The 25,034-nt window shown below is 44.9% G+C and overlaps 1 protein-coding gene across 1 annotated transcript in view; it reads left to right on the top strand.

The window, feature by feature from the left end:
• Window positions 1-12,002: 12,002 nt before the first annotated feature.
• The window catches only part of PSMC4 (proteasome 26S subunit, ATPase 4), a 113,334-nt gene continuing 100,302 nt past the window's right edge, over window positions 12,003-25,034 (top strand). The window contains exons 1-2 of the mRNA XM_086930046.1: window positions 12,003-12,307; window positions 23,914-24,012. Of these exons, the coding sequence (XP_086786172.1) occupies window positions 12,269-12,307; window positions 23,914-24,012 (138 nt within the window). The 5' untranslated portion in view covers window positions 12,003-12,268. The remainder of the gene's footprint in view (window positions 12,308-23,913; window positions 24,013-25,034) is intronic.

The following is a 25,034-nucleotide window of genomic DNA, read 5'->3' as shown; positions in this document are numbered from 1 at the left end:
AATCAACACTTAGAAACTTTTTGGAACAGTTCAATGTTATCCTATGGAGAAAACAATATTGCGATTAAACACACTTACAATTCCTGTCTTCAGGACCATAGGTCAGCAAAGAGCAAGGGTCAGGTGAGTAATAAAACATCACCACCAGCGGCACAAGGGGTCAAAGTCTGAGTTCGGCCCAATGCTTTTAAATGGAGACCGGGGTTCCTGGCGCCACACTGCTTGCAGGTAGGTAAATTGGTTGCAGGAGTCAAGCTTTGGGTTTTAGCAAAAGCACAGGGGTTCACAAAGCAGCGCCAAACATAGACCACTACCAGCTGCACAGTGGAGTAGTGTGGCTCACTGGCTAGAGGCGGCAGACCCGAGAGCAGAGGACGGCCCGGGACCAGGGTTCGATTCCCGGCGCGGCAGGTTTCTGGACCAGGGTCAGCGGACTCGAAAATTCTCTCGCCTCGGTGCCCACTCCGATCAGCGATCACACTCGGCAACTCTGGGCATTAGCTTGCCTCATCTTCACTAACGGCCCCACCAGACCGCCGGGGATGCCTGGTCTCACCCTGGAGATACCCATTAAGGGACCATCTCTCAGGGAAGCCAGGAAGGGTTTCGCAGCGGTCGAAGCGCCTTGGGACCCTACGGGTAAGTAGTGCGCTATATAAATGCCTATACATTTACATTTACAGTGGTGGATGGGTGCAGGGGTGCAAAATCTGCGTTGGGCACCCAGTTTGGCTCAATAGGGTTTCTTATATTGCCAAACAGGCTGCAGGCATGGCACCAGAGGTTGCAGGAGGGAGACCAATGACATCCAAATGAAGTGGAGATGTAGGGGCACAGTTGACTAAGCTCACCAAGTCCCAGGGGCTTCAGAGTCTTCTTACTGGAGCTGGTCGCTGTCCGAGAAGCCTTTGGCTTCACTTTGTAGTTGCCGTCGTGAAGATCAGGAGAGTTCAGCCAATGACTTTACTGCAAAGGTGAGCCACTCAGACACTGGCCGGCGTGTTGTTGGTTGCAGAGTGGGCAGAGATCGAAGTCCTTTGAGTCCGTTTTTTTTGGACAGGTCCACTGTACAAGAGATATAGGAGTCTTTTTAAGAAGGCCGCAGTCCTCTCGGGGTTTCAGAGGTCGCCAGCTGCAAGACTGGTCGCAGGTTCGTAGAAGCTGTAGATAAGCTGGTAGGCTGGAGCCAAGGTAGTCGTCCTCTTCATCCTTCTCGGCAGGCTGGTCATCTTAGGTCGTCATAGATCTAGTTTGTGTCTGTGGGAGCCACCTAAATACTAGATTTAGGGGCGTTTTAGGGGAGTAACAGGTAGGGCCATTGGGCACCTAACCTGGAGTGACTACACCCTCTATTAAGCCAACCTTCCTGTGGGAGGGGACATCAACCTAGCCCTGATTGAAGGGGTCCCCCCATCTTCAAGATGACAGGGACTGAAAGTAGTAGGGGATCTCTGTGTATAGTCATAATCTGTGAATAGTCCCGCCCATGTGCCCGGAGCAATCAAAATAGTCTCTTAAGTCGTCTTCTTCTGCAGTCCTGCATAAACACTTAAGAGAAAATAAAAGACAGATAATGCAGCCTGACATTAACAAGGCTACATTGGCCAGCACTTCATCCTGAAGTGAAAAGGATAGCCAAATAATGTCATTAAATTTTACACATTTTACAGACTTTCACCACGCATATAGAAACTCCCCTTTGCATGATAGAGAGGAAGTTTTGGAGAGACAAGCCTCATAGGCTGCCATTATGTGTCTGGAAAAGGGATACCGTGCCTTTAAGGAACCCTCCAGAGACCCTCGGTATCCCATGATGCACAGCCAAAGGCAAATTACTTTCAGTTCTTTTTTCCAGCTACTGCTAGCAGGACCCTGGAGCATTGAGCTCTACCTTTTTGGGTATATCTTCAATTTTTGGATATTTTTCAGTGAGAATTGTGTTTCACTCGACGTCTGTGGTCTTCCTCTTCCAGTTGCTGTCTTTTTTGACCAGTTGTACTACCTCTATCTTGTCGAAATGCCAGCTTTATTCGACAAGTGCCCTGAGTGTGGTAGGAAGAAGGCCAAGTCAGACCCCCACAGAGTGAGCATACTCTGTCTGCCTGCTACTCATGTACCTGACTCCTGTGATATTTGCCATTCTTTCTCCAGGAGGACACTGCATGACCAGGAGAAGATTTGTCTCCAAGGCCTGGAGCAGAGGGGACACCAGGAAGCAGGTGGGACCTCTGTGCATGGAGGGACTCTATCTTCATCCTCTGCCTGTGCATCGGCCTCTGGGGGGCTTCCCAGTCAAGAACAGGCCAGGAAACGGCACAGGTTCCGGTCGACGTCAAGGGCTTCAGCGTCGAGAGGAATGACTATCATCTGTTCCCTGTCAACCCAGGGCTCTAGGTCGAAGCGGCCTCTAAGTTCGACGTCGAGGGGTAGGATGTCGAGACCTCGGACGAGGTCGACGTCTAGGACTTCACCGGTGTCAACACATCATCGTTGTCGTGCTGAGTCCCGGAGAGGCAGGCGCTCGCTGTCGAGGAGACACCACCGTGTGCCTTTAACGTGGACACGAAGTTCGTCGTCCAGAAGATCGACGTCCAGAAGATCGACGGCCAGAAGATCGACGTCCAGAAGATCGACGTCCAGAAGATCGACGTCCAGGAGAGCTGCGTCCAGGAGAGCCGCGTCCAGGAGAGCCGCGTCCAGGAGAGCCACGTCCAGAAGATTGACGTCCAGAAGATCGATGTCCAGAAGATCGACGTCTAGAAGATCGACGTCTGGAAGATCGACGTCAGAGAGAGCAGCGTCGAGGAAATCGACCTTGAGGAAGGAAAAGTCGACGTCAAAGAGGAAGCCGACTCCCCGGACAGGGTCTAGTGTGGCGAGCGTCTCTTCATCAGAGAGTTCCCGGTCGCAGCGGCGCCGGCATTCCTTCTCAGGAAAGTCTACCTCCAGAGCATCCTCTCCAAGGCCAGCTCGTAAGAAGAGGAGACTACTTAGATCTCCGGACTCTGATTAATCGAGGACCTACTCGCCCTCAAGGCCTAGGACACATACTCCTCCACAACAACTACTACCTCCTCCTCCTCCACCTTCTCCTCTGCCTCTTATTCCGCAACATTTTAACAAAATGGGGTAACCCTGTGTCCCTCAGAACCTGGGTATATGCGATTGACAAAAAAGTGGTTCTGTCCGGTATTGTGCAATCTCTTTGGGTTAGGCTGCAGACAGCTCTAAAACACAAACAAGCAAAACTCTCTGATATCCAAAGTTTTTATATATATTAAAAACAAAAACCAATGAACCAGTAGATTGGAATTACTTCATTCCACTACATTGTTATCAAACATAAGTGCAGTGACTGTAGTGAATCCAGTGACAAATGTGAAATATGTAGTGACACTTATATACAAGGACGTTGAATCAATACACTTTACAAAAAAGGAGAAGGGAAAGGGGGAAGAGTAGCACGATATGTTCTTTTATCGTTTTGTGGCCAGTTTCATCCTAGTAAAAGTTCCAAGGAAAGCAAGGAATTATTGTCCATATTCCTGGAATTATCTTGGCCAAAAGGAAGAGCGTCGACGTTTCGACCCTGGTTGCGCCCCAGTTGGTGGTCGCGGCGGGTCTTTATCAAGACAAAGGGGGGATGGGAGATGTTCAACAGTTAATGTATTCCAGAGGGTAGCCCGTTGGTCAACCCTCGATATACAGACATCAGCGTCAGTGCTTCCGTGATGTGGGAAAAGCGATCCAACCGTGAAAGCCAGAACCGAGCTCTCTGGGTGAGAACACTCGTACTAAGCGGCTTGTCTCAGGGCGGTAAATGTACTCGTTCCGGCTCAACGTTGCCTGGAAACGAGTACATTTACCGCCCTGAGACAAGCCGCTTAGTACGAGCGTTCTCACCCAGAGAGCTCGGTTCTGGCTTTCACGGTTGGATCGCTTTTCCCACATCACGGAAGCACTGACGCTGATGTCTGTATATCGAGGGTTGACCAACGGGCTACCCTCTGGAATACATTAACTGTTGAACATCTCCCATCCCCCCTTTGTCTTGATAAAGACCCGCCGCGACCACCAACTGGGGCGCAACCAGGGTCGAAACGTCGACGCTCTTCCTTTTGGCCAAGATAATTCCAGGAATATGGACAATAATTCCTTGCTTTCCTTGGAACTTTTACTAGGATGAAACTGGCCACAAAACGATAAAAGAACATATCGTGCTACTCTTCCCCCTTTCCCTTCTCCTTTTTTGTAAAGTGTATTGATTCAACGTCCTTGTATATAAGTGTCACTACATATTTCACATTTGTCACTGGATTCACTACAGTCACTGCACTTATGTTTGATAACAATGTAGTGGAATGAAGTAATTCCAATCTACTGGTTCATTGGTTTTTGTTTTTAATATATATAAAAACTTTGGATATCAGAGAGTTTTGCTTGTTTGTGTTTTAGAGCTGTCTGCAGCCTAACCCAAAGAGATTGCACAATACCCGACAGAACCACTTTTTTGTCAATCTTATTCCGCAACAGCCGCTGCCGGTGGGTCCGGCAAGACCCAGGAAACCGAGTTCACGATCACGGGGGAGACATCGCTCTCGCAGTGAGCGTAGATCTTCAACCAGGTCAAGACATTATCGTCGTAGAGAGAGGTTGCGGTCCAGGCATACCAGATACACAGACTCTTCCAGTGACAGGAGGTATTCACCTACTTTGACTCTCCTGCAACAAGGGTGTCACCAGTGGATGACATTGTGACGTTTCAGGACGTGCTGTTGAGGGGAGCTGCGAAGTTGGGGATAGCACTGACGGTGCCCACCCCTTCCACCTCTGTCATCTTTGAAACGCTACAGCGTAAGCACCTGTCTCCCCCTTGCTGCCTTTGGTGCCAGGGTTAGAGGAACCAGCCATAGAGATGTTTCTGACTCCGGCCTCGGTGAAGTCTGACCCCTTCCCGGCTTCAGAAGTAGTACAAGCCCCCGGATACGGATCCAGCGTTCCTGAGAACAGATCCTGCCCCGGATTCAGTTATTGTTATAGCGGCAAAGAAGCCATACTCTACTGCTCCTTCATCAACGGTCCCTTTGGACAAGGAGAGCCGTCAAATGGATTCGGCAGGGAGAAAGGTCTGCAATACGGCAGCCACTTCTATGAAAGCTGCGAGTTCAACAGCACTGCTGGGTCGGCATGACCGCTCCTTGTGGGAGTCCCTGCAACAATTCATTGAGCTCCTCCCGAGGGACAGAAGGGAAGATTTTTAGGAAATCTTGAATGAGGGCATGATGGTGATGGAGCAAGGTGAAGAACAAAATGTTGTTCTAACTTGTGAAGTTAATCTCTCATAATGAATAATCAAACTAATAAGCATGTGGTGAAATTATTAATCAATTTAGTTTAAAAATGCAAACATCAGTACACGCGGGATAAACTAATGTGCTTTATGTTGCAAACGCAAAGAAGAAAATAATAAACTAACCCTGTCTATTGTCTTTGTCAGTATTAAATGCGGCTGTTTAACTAATGGCATGTGCTTATTATGTGTGCTTATGTTATGTCTTTCTGTGACAAAAGCTTTTGGAGTTCGCGCAGTTCCTGAGGAAGAGTAAATATAAAGCTGCCTGACTGTGCTTCAGCTAGGTAACACAATTAACAGGGTTAATTAGTAAAGGGGGAGGGTAACAGAATGGGTCTAAATTCTTTAATTAATTGATGTCTTGTGTTTGTTTAATAATAGTTTCCAAAGTGAGGCCTAAAAGGTGGCTGACAGCACAGCAGACGTGAAACCTTGTCCAGAGTGAAGTATTGGTACGTACGCAGCTGTGAGGATTTTTGCTGCATTGATATTATTAATTGAAAAACAGTTTTTGGTCAAGATGAATGTGCACATGAAGAATAAGCTTCAAGGACAGGATTTGTAAAAGTCTGCCAAGGTTAGGAAGTGAAAAGTACAAGATTCGAAGAAAAGTTACTCTTTTGAGGAAGCCAAATATTGTGGAAATGAAAGACAATAGGGCTTATGTGAAGCCTGGACTTGGTCGAGGATCGGAGATGACATAATTTACTTTATCGTGGTCTGACACAGGACAGCCAATGAGGAGCTTGGACTCGCTGTAAAGAATGTGAAATGTAGAAAGTTTAGCTAGAGAAAAAGGTATAAAACCTGACACTTGGGGCATGGAAAAAACTCTCTTGCTTCTCGATTCCTGAATGACGTGATGTGCTGTTGGACTTTTGGCGCACGTAAGGGCAGCAGTTTTTAAATGATATTTTCCTTTTTTCAGGTGAAGTGAGAAATAGACTGGGAAATAGATTTAGGGTATGAAAACTGTTAATTGCTAATATTTCATGTTTCTGATCTTGCTTTAATAATGTCAGTTTATTAGTGCATTTCCTAATAAAATGCTGCTTTCTTATTTGCTTATAAAATAAAGATTCTAAAACATAAATGCACTTTCTTTCTGAAGAATAAAGTTAATAAAAATTAGATTTGAAAAGACAAGCTGGTCTTGTTTATTCATGGTCTAGTTACTATCAGTTGATCCAATCGCCTTAAGTGGTCTGATTTAATAAATGACAAATGCTTAAATCCATGGTAAAAGATGATAAACTGCAGTTGTATATAGTATTGTAAATATCATGTGAATAGTTTCATAAATCATACCACTAGATTCATTTGCTCAAAAATTGTCTCATTGGTGTTATGGGCCTGTATAAGTGTTTCATAATTAATGGTGAGTATTGAGGTGATAGGTAGCGTTTATGAGACAGTTTTTCTATAGGAGCGCTGGATCAATGGTTTCCAACCAAGTCATCAGCGCGGCTGCGGATGCCACTCTCCTGGCTGCTCACGGGTACTGCCATGGAGTAAACTTGAGACGCCACTCCTGGTTGCACCTTACCTCTCTTAAGCCGGAGGCGCAGCAGCGTATTGCCAGCTTGCCCTTTTCGGACACTACCCTCTTCGGGACTCATGCAGATGAGGAGATGGCCCGCATGAAGGCAGAAGTTGAGACCCTGAAGGCAGTCGGTTTGGAGAAACCAAAGGACCAGCGGAAGTCTTCCCGGCCCTTCAAGAGGCGCTACTCCTCCCAACGATTCCAGTGAGGACAGGGTCACCAAGCTGGACAACAGCAGCAGTAACAACAACAATATCAGAGGCAGCCCTTCCAGAAGCGTCAGAGGGGCAGAGGCGGTCAGCAGACCTCATCGGGGGATAAGGGCCCGGCTGGGTCGAAGCCCTGAGGGATTACTTCCCCCTCATCTGTTACCCACTCCGGTGGGAGGAAGCTTTCAGAATTACCCGGCAGAGTGGAGAAAAATTACTCAGGACAAGTGGGTGCTGAATATTGTTTGCAATGGATACAGTGTTCGTTTTGTCAGCCCTCCTCCAGCTATTTCACCGGTTCGCTCGCAGTACCAGCTGCGCGATCTCCAAGCGGAGGCTGATACCCTATTAAGAAAAAGGGCGATAGAAGACGTCCCTCTGTCTCAAAGGGGAAAGGGTCTATACTCCAGGTTCTTTCTGGCGCACAAAAAGGACAAGAACGAGTTCAGGCCCATTCTGGATTTGCGACAAGCAAACAAGTTGATCCGCAGGGAGAAGTTTTGCATGTTGTCCTTGTACCAGATTTATCCTCAGCTTTATTGAGGAGACTGGCTCTGCGCAATAGATCTGCTGAATGCGTACTTCCATGTACCCATTACACAGAAACATCGGAAGTTTCTACGCTTCCTAGTCAGCACCAACCACTATCAGTACACCGTACTTCCGTTTGGTATGAAGTCTGCACCCAGGACTTTTTCGAAATGCAAGGCAGTGGTGGCGGCGCACCTAAGAAAGAACAAGGTGTTTGTCTACCCGTACCTGGACGACTGGCTGATCAAAGCCTCCACCTTCCAGGAAGCACAATTGCATTTCAACAGGATGGCTGTTCTGTTGAGCATACTGCGTCTACACATCAATATGTCCAAGTCTGTTCCGACTCCTGTTCAGTGTCTTCAGTACTTGGGAGTCTCCATCGATACTCTCAGAGCAAGCGTGTGTCCTTCGGAGGAGCGACGCTTATCGATCATTCGAAAGGCTCAGACTTTCATGTCCGTTTCATCAACGACGGTGAGGACAGTGTCGTCTCTCCTGGGGTCGATGGCTTCTCGCATCTTCCTTACACCACATGCACGCCTCCACATGCACGCCTCCGCTGCAGAAATGTCTGGATTATCAGTGGGACCAGAAACGAGGGAGCTGGGGGGACAAGATCACACTGTCCCAGCACGCTTAGCAGTCACTGAAGTGGTGGTGTTCAGCAGAGAATCTCCTCAAGGAGGTTCCATTCCACGAGGACATTCCAATACATACCATTGTGACAGATGCTTCTCTCCAGGGCTGGGGAGTGCATTCGGACCATCTGCAGATCCAAGGAACGTGGTCCCAAGCGGAGTCCACGTACCATATCAATTTTCTGGAACTCAGAGCTGTTCACTTGGCACTGAAGGCCTTTGATCCGTCCTTCCAGACCAACTCCCTGCTTGTACAGATGAACAATACTACCACGATGTATTACCTCAACAAGCAGGGAGGCTCAAGATCGCGCACATTGTCTCAGGAAGCGCAGGCGATCTGGCACTGGCTGCTAGCCAGTGGACTGACGATAACGGCTACCCTTCTACCAGGTGTGCAGAATGCTCAGGCGGACGCACTTTTAGCCTGCTGAGTGCGTCCGCCTGAGCATTCTGCACACCTGGTAGATGGGTAGCCGTTATCGTCAGTCCTCTGGCTAGCTAAACGACGTGGTGCTAGGAAACATCTTCGAAAGATGGGGCACTCCAGACGTAGATCTGTTCGCCACCATCGAAAACAGCAAATGCTGAGACTTCGCCTCCAGGTTTTACCAACCGGGGACTCTGGGGAATGCGCTATGGATCAGCTGGTCGAACAGCTTTCTGTACACTTTTCCACCCATTCCCCTGATTCCGGCAGTGCTCATCAAGCTGTCTCAATCCAGAGCGCGAATGATCCTCATTGCTCCGGAGTGGCCTCAATAGTGGTGGTTCACAGACCTGCTCCACCGGACTCTCCAACCCTATCTGCGGCTTCCATGTCGGCCGGACCTACTGCAAGGGCATTGGCATGGTCCCAGTGAGGGGGGGGAATCCCAGGGGACCCGCGTCAGCTCCCAGGTGCCCAGGGTACCACTTACTAGAGACTTACAGGGAGCAGAAGTACCAATTGGGGATGTGTATTTAGGGAAGAAGCACTGGCACTGGACAACTAGATGGCAGGCACTCTGTGCACTACAATTGTAACCTCATCAAAACCAGGCAAAAAGTGTGGGTTAACCATGCAGAAAGAGGCAGTTTCTCACACACACCCAATCCCTAGAGCAGATGAACTGATTGACAGGTTCGGGCAGCCAAATATCTCTGTACCTCTGATCTCACATCTGGGTACTGGCAGATAAATTTGACCCCTGGAGTAAACGAAAAATCAGCATTCTCCACCCCAAGTGGGCACTTCTAGTTTACTGTCATCCTCTTTGGATTAAACCATGCCCCTGCCACCTTCCAAAGGTTGGCGATCCTATTCCTTGCTGGATTGGAATCATATAGTGCTGCTTATCTAGTTGATATTGCTGCATATAGCTCCACCTGATCCACCATGGGAAGGTCCTTGAGATTCTGAGAAGTGCAGGGCCCTCTATCAAGGCAATTAAGTGCCAGATAGGAGAGGGAAATGTTGTGTACTTGGGGCACCTGGTAGGTGAAGGCAAGGTTTAGCCACTCCAACGCAAGATCCAGACAATTCTGGACTTGGTAGCTCCAACAATCCAGACTCAAGTCAGGGCATTCCCTGGCTTGACTGGGTAGTATAGGAGGTTTGTGAAAGACTGTGGGTCCCTAGTGTCCCCTCACGGAACCTACCTCCAAAACGATGGCAAAGAAAGATAACTGGACAATGAGCTGTCAAAAGGCTTTTTACACTCTGAATGATGCAATGGGCTCTGTCCCATTCCTAAAAGCTCCAGACTACTACAAGCAGTTCATTCTGCAGACAGATGCCTCTGAATATGGGATAGTTGCAGTCCTAGCCCAAAGAAATGAAGAGGGACATGTCCAACCTGTTGCTTTTATAAGCAGAAGACTACTCCCTAGAGAACAGCGTAATATACAGGGAAGCCTTTGCAGTGGTCTGGACCCTGAAGAAGTTGAGGTCATACCTGTTTGGCACTCAGAGGCTTGTGGTCTGTCTGTATAAGGAACTAAGGTGGTTACAATAGATGAAAGGAGATTCAAGCTAGCCTGGCTGATATGGGTTGATGCTCTCAAACTGGTCCCAGGGTGCTTGTTTCTTGTCTAGGCAGGACCCGGCTTAGCAGTTCGGGCTGGACTGTTACCATGAGGAGCAGGGTCAAGATTGATTTGCACATGGCTGGGCCCAATCTGAGGTGGTATGTTGAGCAAAAGGATAGATTAAACCCAGATCTTTGTGTCTGGGGATGAATATATGCATTGTTCAGTGTTCCATCCATCATTAATTAGGTCTAGCCATGCAAGGGCTTTTGGAATCAATACGATTTGTGAAGGGTGCTTTAAGCCACCCCTTTCTGTTTGATTGGCTTCCATCAGCGTTTATGTTAAAACGATTGTTAATTGGGCTTACTTGTTCCCGCCTTGTCCTCTCACTTCTTTGCCTGCTGGGAAACCCCCAAACTCAACTCCCTTGCATTCTTGAACAAGATTCGCCCCCACGCGAGCCTCCCTTTGCATAAGTAAAATTAGCATACTGTGCTTCAAACAAGAGGCAATTTAATCCTTCCTCGATTAACAACAGCAGAACAGCTTTCAATCAAATCTAAAGAATTGAGTGAGGAGGAGGCGCTGCCTGTGACAGCGCACGGTCGCTTGCACCAACAAAGGGAAATGACGCTAAGTGAAACACTCATATTCTCCACAGAAATAACACCACAACCAATAGTAATGAATTGCTGCGCTCACTGTCGCAGTGTATTTGAGAAGGATAGTGTAAAGATGAAATCATGCAGATGGATGAAATGATATGGTTTATTGAAGATCGTTCGCGCAGCGAGAGCGAATGCAATATTAATTGACATACATACCATATTAAATGGCATACATACTTAACAGATAGCAACACACGTTTTTCGCCAAGTAGCGCTCCACTAAGGTGTTTACTTTTTTTTCACTTAACGCACGGATCCGACTCACTTAAGGCACTTTTATGATATCTGAATTTTCGAGGGTACATTCTGGAGAGCGTTTTGTTGCCAGTAAAGTACACGTTGGTGTTTTCAAAGTGTATTGCTACGGGGTTGTGCCATTAAGGTCAGATTCTAAGAAGGTTCCTTTCCAGTAAGGGGTGCAATAAAAAAAATGAGCAATATGATTAACCCCTCTCCGCGTGGACACATCGGGATGGTGGAAAAGCTCTCATTAGTGATGACAATCTTGTACTCCCCGTTCCACACAGGCCACTTGAACCACAATTCTCAAACACAATAGGATTCTTCTGGAATAGTGGACATTTATTGAGAAAATAGCAGCAATGCTTGTTATATTTCAGTTTGAAACAACTTGCCTTGCCCAGCCAAGCAACAATGAACATGGAAACAAAAATAGGACTAGACGGGAACTTCGTTAGGAGTTCCTTTAGTTTAGTACATGTGTCTGGCTGTACGCTATGTCTATGAGTGTGACCAACCCAACCTGCCAGGGTTCGGTCGGTTTTTTGTACGTCCTAGTATCTGGCCTTTCTTACGGGTAAACGTTACCGGACGAGTCATTGCAGCGCTTGGGATTTACGTCACCAACATCAAAAATTCATTTCTAGTTCTACATTATGAGTACCCGCCATCTTGCTACTGACTGACAGTGAGAGAGGACCCTTTAAAAGGAAAAAGTACGATGTTTTGCAATTGATTAAAAATCTATCTATCGGCTTATTACGCATGTGCATGGTTTTAAATGTAGGGACTTGAGGAAGGTGCAACGCAAGCAGTTGCGTAATTGACACACAGTCCGTAGGTAGCCATGAGGCAGTGCAGAGCAGTATCTCAGAGGGCAGAGACGTATGTCTAGTTCAAAGCTGGGCGGCATCTGAGGGGAACGTCTGCAAGTATACGGTGACAGAGATCGTTTCTGTTGTGGCTAATAAAGGACCACAGTTCCCATCGTCCCCTGTGCACTGGTGGGCGGAAGTGACGTCCTAAGTCTGCTGCGGTGCCTCCCGGCAGAGTAACAGAAATCCCGAGTCATGGAGGAGTTAGGAATTGCCGTGGCTGAAAAAGTGCAGGTAAGGGCAAGCGGAATAAGTCTGCACCAGTGTTCCCTGTAACCCGAGCGCCTGCCCAGCTCTGTGACCCTGAGCGCGCAGTGTCCTGAGTTTAGCGCGCACACATTGCGGGGGAGCATTCACACCGCTTTTAAAACGGACAGCGCGAAAAATGGTAATTTTCTAATTGCGGGCCGGATTTCTAAAGCAAGAGTCTCCTGCACTTGTTCATTTGTTTTTTAATTACGCCACAGCTGGGGGCTGATCGTGGGTTATTGTGAAAGTATTCCTGTTAATTGCAGCCCAGGAGGGTGCAGCAATTAACAGGAATACTTTCACAAGTGTCCACAATAAGCCCTCAGCCACGCTTAAGAAAAGACAGGCATCAAGTTGAAAAGCACGTCGTGCTTTTGGGCTCGCTGCATTTCTTCTTAATGGAGCGAGGCTGAGGGCTTGTGCTGGCATACACTTGTGCATATATTTTAGTATGGGTACTCCCTCAGGAGATTGTGGCTTTGGTTCCTCAAACTTTGTATATCTTGCTGGCCATACGTGTGTGTGTATTCTTGCATGTATTTGGGTTGTGTGATGCGTGAACCAGCATTTGTGTGCACTCGAGTGTGTACATTCCTCTATATGATCCCACTTTATGCATATGGTTCTGATTGAGTGTTTTTAGGACCTAAGAAATGGAATGTTTGTTCGGAGAGGGGTATGTTGTATTTTTTGCTTAGTGGGTTCTTTGTGACGCTTTTATTATTTGTTGATTATTGTCCAGATTTTTCTTGTTTCGTAAGATTTACAATTCTTTCCAAAATGTTTGATTTTATCGGGAACTTCTGATAGATTTTGAGTAGTTTGCAGCTCTGCTGTGTTTTTTTGTGTGATCTTTTGCGTGTGTTTGCGAAGGTGACTTGTGCTCCCTTTGCACATGACACGTGCGCGCTTCAAGTTACTAGAAGATGTCACTGTTGCTCAACTCAGCTTGTTCAGAGCTAAGTGTAGAAGGATGAAAGGATGTGCCCAACTGCCGGGAGTCATACCTGTCTTTCAGGTTAAAGAGCGATGTGTGCAGCCTGCACATGAACCGACTGCGCTATCTGACCTGTAATCCCTGCGAGTTTGTGTATTGCCTTGGTAACGCTCCCTATCTCTCCCTCTCACCCTTTCTCTTGCGCTCTCTCTCTATCCCTCCCCCCCTCTTACCCCCTTCCTACCCCTGGTTATTGCTGGTGGGGCCCGCCCATATTTCGTACTTTAACTCAGTACAAGAGATATTCAAGCATTGGCAATGTCAGTAGGTCTAGCTTTAAAGGCATATTGGACAGTAATGTGTAGAGAATGTAGCCTAACGGCTAGTGCAATCGACCTCAGAGCTGAGGAACCAGGTTCGAGTCTCGGCAGGGACACTCAACATTCTGTGATTCTGGGAAAATCACTTAATCTCCCTGTGCCTAACAAAAATGAATGTGTCTGTATGTAACGTAAATGGTGCTCATGTAAAGCGCGTTGATACCACCGCTATATAAAACGTCACACAAAAAAAAGTGAATCATTTCTAGTATATAGCACTAGAACAGATATGTATTTTGTGGACACAAAGAAATGTAGAATCATATTGGCGTAGGTTAAAAGTTCTGGTGTCATTTGCACTATCAAGCCAGACCCAAGAATTTATGTAGGTTAAAGACTGCCCTACTCCCATCTGTGCTGCTGACAGAGAAAAGCACCATGAATGATCTAGTTCTCTAAGACACTTTTACAGAATTATAATGTGTGTGTCCCTGAAAAGTCAAGCAAGCTCAGCCGCTGGATAAATAAAAAAAAATGATCACAGCTGTGGGGCGGGCTACACTTTTTTGTGAGGAAGCACGTCTGCCCTGCCAAAACATATAACTCTGGATACCAACATGTGGGCAGAGCCAAAACCCCTCTATAGCAATTCTCAAATACCTGCCTGGTGACAGCTGTCCAGCCAGCAGGCGCAGACGGCACAGGTAAGAGCGGTGAGGCGGGGTGGGAGGTGTAAGTCGACAGATGACGGGATAGGTGAGATGAAATAAAAATAAAAATAAAACCACATATCGGCAAGCGGAAGGTAAGTGGTTTTATTTATTGTTTATTTAATTTTACCTGTCCCGTCTTCTGTTAATTTATTTCCCCCTCTTACATGTGCCAGCCACCCCTGCAATCTAGACCATCAAAACCACCATAAGGGGAAAGGAAGAAGAGATAGATGGACAAACGATGACCTGAATGAAAGTACGACTGAAAAGGAGTAAAAGAACCTGAAAGAGTGAAATACGTTCACAGGGAGTGTCTGGTGGTTATTAACGCCCTTGTTGAGTATTGTGTAAAGTTGTCTGTTAGACAATTGTGCATTGCCTCAAACGGCTCAAGTAGGGAACAGTCAATTTCAAGTTTATTATCACTTTAATCCTCGGGGCCTTTTCTGCACAGAAAAGGGAAGACAAAATAAATCCATTACATTATATATTGATCTGACCTGAACCAAATAAGGACTACAGACCAATAACAGCAAAGGTTAAAATAACTTCACAAAACAATCAGTTCACAGGAAAATTGCCTAAAGGAAAAGTGACTATGAACAATTTCCCACAAGATATTGGTGTAGAATTTTCACCGTAGCATGAATATTTGAGGGGGGGAGAACTTTTAGTTGGCTGGGAGAAGTTAAGGAATTTCTGCTTAGATAGTGTGCTACCCGGTTGGTACTTTGCTGCATCTTTCTGTCTCTGCATCCAGATATATAATACAACAAGTAACATTACACCTACAGCAGTAAAATCTTATGATGGTAACACCATTGGAGTCTTGTGCTTTTCTAAACCCAAACTGTACTCTCCTGTGCAAACAATTCATGTCATGGCGTGTGTATCCACATTGCAAATCTGCCTTAAGACCATTAACGTGGTGCTGTATGTGTGAAAATGCACTGTCTTTTTACTATTTTAAGCAAAAGTTTGGATTGATTTTTTGGCGCTGTACCCACAAGTGTGGTCTGTTTCCTGGCACACATAGCCATGGCTGCAGCGCACAGAGACCCTACACTGCCGCACACAGAGGAAAATAATTAGAGGGAACATTGGTCTGCACAGGGGAATACTAATGAGGGCAAGCAGAATAGGTCTGAATAGAGGAACGCTGATGAGGGCAAGCGGAATAAGTCTGCATAGGGGAGCACTTGTCCTGCTCCTTCGCCGACCCCGCAGCTCCCACTCTCTCATTTTGCTGGGAGCTGCCTGACAAAACAAATAGATGACTTGCAGTTGTTCAGCCTCTGAAAGCGGAGCATACCATTTAATTCTAGTTTGCAGGTTGACCTGACCTTTGGCCCAAATACCGGGACACATAATAAAAATTATGAAAAGCATCGGGGCAGTCCTCTGAAAACCGGGACGTCTGGTTACCCTAGACATATTAGATTAAAGCCTGAATTACTTTAAGACAGAGTTATGCAACTGTGATTGCAGGCCACTGCTTAACAATCACCTACCTGCTCCTTTTCCTCTATAAGCGGACTCCTTTCGCTACTCCTACTTTCATCTGTGATACAGGGATAGTCGTCTACCCGTGCTTCCTACCCTTTTCTCTGCCTGCCATCCGACCTCCTGCCTACCCTCCCACCCTAATTACTCCTATCATGACTTACTTGAAGCATATCGCTTCCTGTGGGCCTGCGTTTCAGTAAGTCTTGTCTGTACCATTGCTTCGGTGGTTTCCTAATAGCATAAATATCCCCTTGTGATCCGGTTTAAGGATTTGTGAGGAATCGAACGAATTGCAGTTTGGAATTCTGGCACCTTACCCTCAACCTTTAAGAAACTCATAGTTTTAAAGGCCTTTTATCATAATCTAGCACATTCTTTACTACCTGTTATAGTATTGGCTATTTATGTTGATGTGCTTAATTTCTTAAATGAAGTAACGTAAATCATTTCTCGACTTCTTATTTGCTTCTCTATTCCTATTCTTCTGTTTTTCATTGTAATGCCATAGTTTAACTGATAACATTTCCCCCAGTTTCCCTTTTCGAACACTTAACTTTTTGGGAACCTGTGAAGGCTTCTATTCTCTCACTTATTCAAATGTCCTAGTGGTTTATCTGCTTGTGCTTTGAGCATGGTATTTTCCCAGCACTTTACAACACATATAGCAGGCTGCACCGATTGCCATCAAATTGACTTGCCACTTTCATACCAGAGTGACTTCATTGCCAGAGTTTTCTGTTTCCAGTACTAATGGTTTGGTCGTGATCTTTTTCACTGCATATTCTTAAAAAACAATCTTCATTCCTAGTGTAAAGCAGATCTCTTTGAACATATTTCTCTTAATGATGCCTGTGCTGCTTTTTTAATGTTGCAACTGTCAACTGTCTTTTGTTGGCTGTATACTGTGCCTGCCCATTATGTAATTTATTCACGTCTTCCATTCCTTACCTGAATGGTGCTTATCACTATGCACAACAAAAATAATTACAGTAGCACTGTTTATTTGTGTACTTATCCTCCCTGCTAAAGCCTCCTGTGTGGCTAGGTCTGATCTAGGGCTGGTAGTGTTCTTTAAAAACATTGGTTACTCGTTTTCCAGGGATTTTGTTTGTTCAAACAAGGAGTCACTTTAAAAAAATGTCATGGTAGGAATATATTAATAACCATGCATAGAAAATACTTGCAATATAGTTAGTCACACGTGGCTTGGTACGACCTCAAAATCATCTCCTATGCCGATGACACCCAGCTTATCCTCTCCCTCACCAGACCCCCACACCGCCAAAACCAACCTCCACAATGGAATGAAGGCCGTCGCCGAATGGATGAAGAACAGCTGACTGAAACTGAACTTTGACAAGACGGAGGTCCTCTGATCCACCCCTTTGGCCTGGGACGACTCCTGGTGGCCGACCGCACTGGGAACAGCTCCAAAACCCACGCACGCAACCTGGGGGTCCTCCTCGACTCCACCCTCACCAAGAAGCAGGCCAACGCAGTCTCTTCCTCCTGCTTCAACACCCTCCGCATGCTCCGCAGGATCTAAAAGTGGATCCCCACCGAAACGAGAAGACCGGTCACCCAGGCCCTCGTCAGCATGAGGTTGGACTACGGAAATGCCCTCTAATCTGGAGCCTCGGCCAAACTCCTGAGACGGCTGCAACGCATCCAAAACACCTCTACATGCCTGGTCCTCGACATCCCTCGCCGCAGCTACACCACTCCCAACCTGAGACCTGCACTGGTTCCCCCTCAGCAAGAGGAAAACCTTCAAGCTCCTCACCCACGCACACAAGGCACTCCACAACACCGGACCAGCATACCTCAACAGACGACTCCGCTTCTACACCCCAACCCGCCAGCTCTGCTCCGCCGACCTCTCCCTCACCACAGTCCCCTGCATCTGAAGAGCGACCTCTGGCGGCAGATCGTTCTCCAACCTTGCCGCCAAGACCTGGAACACCCTCCCCTCCCACCTACGACAAACCCAAGACCTGCTGACATTCAGAAGACTCCTCAAGACCTGGCTCTTCGAGCAAAGCAGCATTCCCCCTCACCCCAGCGCCTTGAGACCCTCACAGATAAGTAGTGTGCTTTACAAATTAGATGATTGATTGATTGATATAGTTATTTTAGTAGTCTGATGCATATAGTATTGCCTCAGGTGACTTTTGAGACCGTTCGCCAGGTTCAGACCGGTTTGGAATTTGTTACTGCTAAAAAAGCCTGGAATACAACGATAACCTGGAGGTACAAAAAGTGTTTGATAATGCAGTGCTGTCCTGGAATGCTGTGACTAGTGTGAATACCTCTTGGAGTTCTAGAACGTTTTCCTCACTGACAGGAGGCCGCTGCAAAATCGGTGTCTGTCTTCCCAGGGAATATTTGGATAGCTGAATAATGTTAGTCCCCTCACCTTTGTGTGATACATTCTTGACCTTATCTTTATCGTTCACATATCCCTCTCTCTACACCTAGGACTGTATCCTCTGTGTGAGACGGGTGCTCCTCCAAATGCTGGAATATCTTTATCAGTGTTACTTGAATCCTCTTGAGGAGTGCCATCTATGCTCCTACTGCAAGGAAGGGCCTCCTTTGGAAAAGCGGGTTAAGGCCATTGGCTTCATAGTAAGTGATACACAATGAGCCCTGTCTGAGTGATTGGTCTCTTTCTTCAGTCCGAAGGAACCAGTTAAGAGTCACAGGCACTTGTCCTTGTTGTGCCAGGGATGCGATGAATCTGTTCCCTCAATAACAGAAGCCCTCAGCCTGGGAGTTGTCTTAGAGTTCTTCACTTGGGGTGCGTTCTTTGAGTGTTTACCTCTGTGTCAGTGTTGTCACCGTTCTCCAAACAGAGGGAATGTGGTGCACAGTTTCAAACATAATGCATCTGAGTTGTTTTTCAATGAGACCTTTATAATTACAAGTAATATCATCGCCTGCAACCTGTAATGAGCCAAACTTGCCTTTTAATTTTCAAGTTAACTTTCTCCATCTACCCACCTCATTTTTGAAACCATGCTTCTTTCTAGTGATGGTGCCACTTTTCACTTGTATTTTTGCCACTGCTAACGTTTTTTCCATGCATCCTTTAAGTGAGTTGAACTCTTACCATGTTACTGCGTCTCTGCTGCTATTTAAAACCATCTCGCTAAATAGGTGTTTTTGTATGTACCTTTTTATTAGGGTTACTGTACAAATCAATCAATAGGGACTAGAATGTGATATCTGCCAGAGAAATACGACTGATAAATACATGATTAGAAAATATGACTGATGCATTCATAAGCGAATAAGCTTATGACCTGGTTTTTAGGTCTCGGCTAGAAACGCGCGAAGCGCGTTCTCGCCAGAGAACTATAGTCTGCGTCTCAGCCGTCTCAGAATGACGTAGAGAGACCAGACCTGGCCGCGCGCAGCGTTTCCCCATAGGATAACATGGTGCGCGCGGCCAGGTCTTGTCTCCACAGCATGGCATGGCAGACCGGATCGCGACGCGCGCCTCTCTGGAATGCAAGGGGAGTCTGCAGAGAGGCGCGCGGCGCTGATATGTGATAGGACCAGCTTGAATGTAAGAGGTGTTGGCGTGATTTATATTCCAAACAGGATCGCAGAAGCCACGATGGGAAGGGATTCCGTTGGTTTTTTTATTTTTTTTTGCAATGTTACACAGCGCGAACTCGACCCGAAAGCATGGGGGCGCTTTACATGAACACCAGTTGCATTACATATTCAGTTTTAGGCACGGGGACATTAGGGATTTAACAAAAAACACATGATGCTGAGACTCGAACCCCTTTCCCCAATTCCAAAGCCGGCAGCCCTTGCAGTAAGTAACACCACGTCCTGTCCTGCGGCTCCGCCCTGATAAGCATCTTTTTTTTCTTTTCCTGACATTCAACAGAACAAAGACAAATCTTTGCACAGCCCCGACTAGAGAGGGCATCCGCAACCCTGTCCTGTCCGTGGATACCCGGCTAACAGGTGTGCCAAAGAACTTACATTTGCCCAGCCGCCGTCTTTATTGCTTTTCTATTTTACACTTTGTTCCGACACCTGGAAAAGTGGCAAGGGGCGGCGGCTGGAAAACCAATGAACCTCGTTCAAGGCGTTCATTTTATAGTAACCGGAGCATTTACACAGGAGGTGTAGAAATCAGACACTGCTGTGAGGCCCTTAGGGCAATTGAAAGGGGGCGAAGTCAAAGGAAGGGTACTAGCTAGTGCCTACACGTTTATTTTCTCATTGGCAATTCAAAGCACCTGTCAGGCACATAATTTGATCAGAATCTCACATCTGATGAAATGAGTACCATCAGCAGCTGCCAGCTCTCACCTTCCTAAAGCCAGCGGCTCACTTGAGTTGCCTGTAGTAACACTTGAAACTAAATACAACAAACACAAAATCAACACGGGGAGGGGGAGGGGGAAGGGCAGTCTCAGCAAAATTCCCACAATGTACAGTATTCCCAGGTGTGATGGGATTTGTGTTCTTGCCATATGATGTGCACATGAACTGTTTCTCTTTCGCACTAGTACATTTATTTTCTCACTTCATTTGCTACCTGCATTTACTGTGTGCAGAGACAACCCTCTCCTGGGAGACTTGGGCTAAAGTGACAGAGGAAAACAAGCATGTAAAAATGCAATAGGTCTTGCCTTTCATTAAGTCAAAGCCATTTTCTTTGCTATACAATACCATTAGCGAAGAAAATGGCTTTAACTTGATCAAAAGCCAGATCTATTGCATTTTCAATGTGTGTGTGACTCTGGGTGGGTGTGTGTGTGTGTGTGTGTGTGTGTGTGTGGCTGTGTGTGTGGGGGTTGGCTCTGTGTGTGGGTCTGTCTTGGTGTGTGCCATTTGCGAGAGATTAAGCTATTACCATTGTAAATGACAATGCCATTTATTTATCTGTTTTCAAAACCAACATATAAATAAAAATGTTGTCATTTACAATGCTAATAGCTCTAACTTTTGCAATGCCGAGACCGTTGCATTGTAAATGCTTGTTAATATTTCAGTTGACATTTTTGAATATAGTTGTTCGAGTTTCTGTAATTAGAATAGAATGTGATTTGTACTTGTATAAATTGACACCTTTTTTTTCTTTTTTGAAAAACTTTTCCTAACAATATTGAGCCTATTCAAGGCATCTTAGAAGTCACCAGTAGATGCAGTAGGATTGGGAAGTGTATATGATTATAGTTACCATAGTGGGAATTATTGGTCATTTCTGAAGTAAGTCATCATTGCTGTAATGCCTTTGAAAAGAACAATGCCAGGGTGAAACAGGTGGTGCATGCAAGGAAGCTAAATGTAAATCATGCACACGCCTGAAAGTATGGGCGTTAACTTCTTACATCAAATCAAACATAGCTTTATTTGGTTTCAATTTAAGAATCCATAAAAGCACAAGAAGATAAAATACAGTTTACATGAAACATTACATTTCACATATAAACGCAATCCACGACAATTTAAAATCAAATATAGGACCGAAGTAAAGTTATTTGAAATGTTAAAAATTGTTAAAAATCACTCAATTCATTGTCAGTCTAAATCTCATCATACCTTTTTAAACATTGATACAGTATACAATGTTATCTCGTCCTCTAACATTTGGAGTCTTAATAAGGCCGGTCTACATTGTCTCATTCCTCAGCTCTTAAGTAAGGCAATTAAATACTTTTTTCTGATAGATATAAAATTTACAAAACAAGATGCAATGAATCGTTGATTGGTGCGATACGTCCTCGCAGGGGCACAAGATCAAAGACTTGGACCAAGTGTTAACTTCAGGGAAGGTCAACAATCTGAATAGACTCCCTGCTCTGAAGCGGGTTAATAGCATCCTGGTGTAACTGCTTTGTTTACACACTAAGTATTGCTGTAAGCCCTGGCCATGTAACATTAATTGATTTTGCATTACCGAGCTCTTCTTGCCCTCCAACTGCCACCTTTTTATTTCCTAAGAAAGATAGGCAGATTTCCTTCAACTTTTTCCTTGAAATTGCTGTTAAGGTAGGTGGGTTTTCAAAGAATTCGGCATGGCCAATATCTTTGAGGAAGCGTTTTACATACAACAACCACTCAATTTTTAGGCTCCCCTGAAGTTTCAAACAATCCTGAATGATATCCCTGTTCAAATCTGTCTCCTGAGAAACCCAGACCTTATGCCACAACAATATTGGGCTCACTTTTCTAAGATCAGATGCATAAACTAGGCCCAACTCTTTGTGGCGAACAGAAGTAGAAATTGACTTTGGTGCTAGCAAATAGCGGACAAAAGCATTTTCACATCGCTGGATCTTGTTTCGGTCCGCAATCCCCCAAATACCTGAGCCATATATCACGGTGGACACACACTTTGATCTGTAGATATCAAGCAGAATATTTACTGGTCGTCCCCCAAACTTTATCGCAAAATTGCGCACAGTGCCAATGGCGCGGGAGAAGGCTAATTTCCTCATATTAGCAGCTGCAGTCCAAGTTCCACTCCTGTCGAAATTTATACCTAGATAGGAACATGTTTTTATAGTTTCAATCTTTGTGTCTGACAGGTAGATTTTACATTGACCCTTACTCTTTTTAGAACAACACATGCTAAAGGTTTTACTAATGTTGATTTTTAAGCCTCTAGCATTCAAGTAGTCTGAGAAGGCCATAAGGGATCTCTGGAGACCCACTTGGGTCCTTGCCATAATAACAACGTCGTCCGCATACAACAAGATTGGGGCTAAGTTTCCTCCAATTTGTGGATAATCTTGTTTGTCTTGCAACAAGTGGGATGCTATGCTATTAAAATATAAGTTAAATAAAAGAGGCGCCAATATACATCCCTGGCGGACTCCTTTTTTATGGGAAATTTAGTAGTACACTCTCCTTTGCTGCCATACCGGACCTTTGCACCTGCCCCACTATACAGTTCTTTGATAAAATTAAGTTGGCTCATGTCAATTCCCACGTGTAAAAGTGTGTCCCATAAAATTTCGTGACTTAAGCAGTCAAATGCTGAACTTAAGTCTACGAATGTTAAGAACAACTTATCCTCCTTTGCGACCACATATTTACCAATAATTATAGCTAAATTAAGTCCTTGTTCTACTGTGCCCAATCCTGCCTTAAAACCATATTGAAATTTCAATAAAACCCCTGTGTCTTCCGCCCATTGTTGTAACCTGTTTAAAAGGATCCTGCCCGCCACTTTCATAAAAGAATCTAAAAGCGAAATTGGCCTGTAACATTTAGGGTCGTAACAGTCACCCTTCTTGAAGATGGGGACCACAATAGCTTCCTGCCATGTGGAAGGGAACCCAATTTTGTTTGTGCAGTTTAGCACAATAGTTAAGAGGGGGGCCCATAAGTTGATATTGGATTTATAAATATCAACAGTGGCCTTACCCCCAGAGCTCTCAGATATGGCTAATTCCACCTCGGATAATTCAAAGTTATTATCCAGTGGAAATACTTCCACCGGCGTATTTTCCCTCTCGCCATGTAGTTCAATATCTAAATTCCCGGATAAGTTATCCTTCTCATATAATCCGGTAAAATAGGTAACCCAGGTAGCTTCCTCTATTGCTAGTTCTATCTTGTCCGATTTTCCGTCAACAAAAAAAGGGGCATTCACTGCCTTCCAGAATCCTGTATTATCCTTCTGGAGGCAAGCTTGATGAAGAGTATCCCATACCTCCTGCTTTATATCCTTTTTTTTTTTTTTATTGTAATAAATAGTTCTAGCGTTTTTATTCTCCGTGATGTATTTGAGGTCTCTTTTGAGCGCTAATTTTAGAGCTACATGTGCTTTGCTACATTCTGGGTTACAATAAATTGAAGGAGTATACACTTGCAAAGGAAAAAAAATGTGTTTCGTGGGTAGGGTGCGTTAAAATGTCTCCTATTATAATCCATTTGTTTCACACCAATTTGCCAGTCAAAAAAGTGAGGTTGATGTGCTATTTGCCCTGCATGCTATCTATGTACTTGATCCGCTGCATTGCACTATTGCAGACTAAGTCACTGGCCACAAATCGTTGGGTGACCTCTAGTCTGCAGATACCTTACTGTCGATGACAAATGTTAGCATGACTTGTTTTTTTTTGCCCTTTATGTCAGGATGAAACTCCTATTTTATCTGTATCAAGACCCCAGACTGGACTCTCATTCCTGGGCCCAGAACCCGAAGATTTGGAGGACCTGTACAGCCGCTATAAGGTGGGGTGAACTTTGATATGTCCATCTCTTCATTGTTTTTAAATAGTTTTGTACTTTTCAACACTGCCAATGCACTGATCCAAATCTGCCTTTCTCCATCCGAGCTTTGAGTTAGTGTTTCTTTCTACCTACACTGCAACTGTTCTGTATGTGATATTTTCACAACTGCCAGTGCTTTTTAATCTCAAAGTTAATATTCCTTTGTTTAACAAAATGGCTCCACCAGCGCATTTCAACCTCGCTGGGTTGTTTTCACAGTAGGCAAGTCTTTTCTCCAAAAATGTTTATATATTACTCCCACAGCAGCTAATAAGGAAGAATTGTGGGAGTTGGAGTTTCACCCTACTTATTTACAAGCAAAAAAAGGGAGGTAGTGCTTTGTCGACGTAATATTTTTTTTTACATTTCTTGTCAGCATTTTCTTTTACATTGTGTTGTGCGCCTTCACACAGATAGTAACATGTTTAGTACTTGATGAATGGTATTTTTACAAATGCTTAACTCAAAATATATAACAGCATTGTACAATAATTGTAAAATTACATCAAGGTTATAACTAGTATCTGACCATGATTATTGTTTAAGAGCTTAGTCTCTTAAAAAAAATAATAATAATCAGTTACATTTTTTATAGCTTTAATTTAGGTCTAGTAACATCTTTGTTTTTAGATCATAGTTAGTATATCCATTTCACTTTCTTGATTTGTTGCACTCTAAACTAACACTGCAATGGGCATCATGGTATGTTCATATTCATTCATGACCTGTTCATTGATATTTCAATAGTTTCTTGATTTTGATGTAAATATAATCCCTGAACGTTATTCAGACTTGTCAGTGTCTTGGTTTTAAATCTGATAATATAAATTGATTGCAAGTGTCTTAATCTTTGTGTTCTGTTACCTCCATGTTTGTTGTGAGGAATCTTATCCAATCTTAAGAATCACATTGTTTTCCATTTACTGTTTTGGCATAGGGCAAGATGTTTGTCTGTTGTATAGATTAGATCTTTTTTTTTTTTT

This window comes from Lissotriton vulgaris, chromosome 7 (assembly GCF_964263255.1).
Source record: "Lissotriton vulgaris chromosome 7, aLisVul1.2, whole genome shotgun sequence".
In the NCBI taxonomy this organism is placed as follows: domain Eukaryota; kingdom Metazoa; phylum Chordata; class Amphibia; order Caudata; family Salamandridae; genus Lissotriton; species Lissotriton vulgaris.
This window is presented reverse-complemented; position numbering and strand designations above follow the sequence as displayed.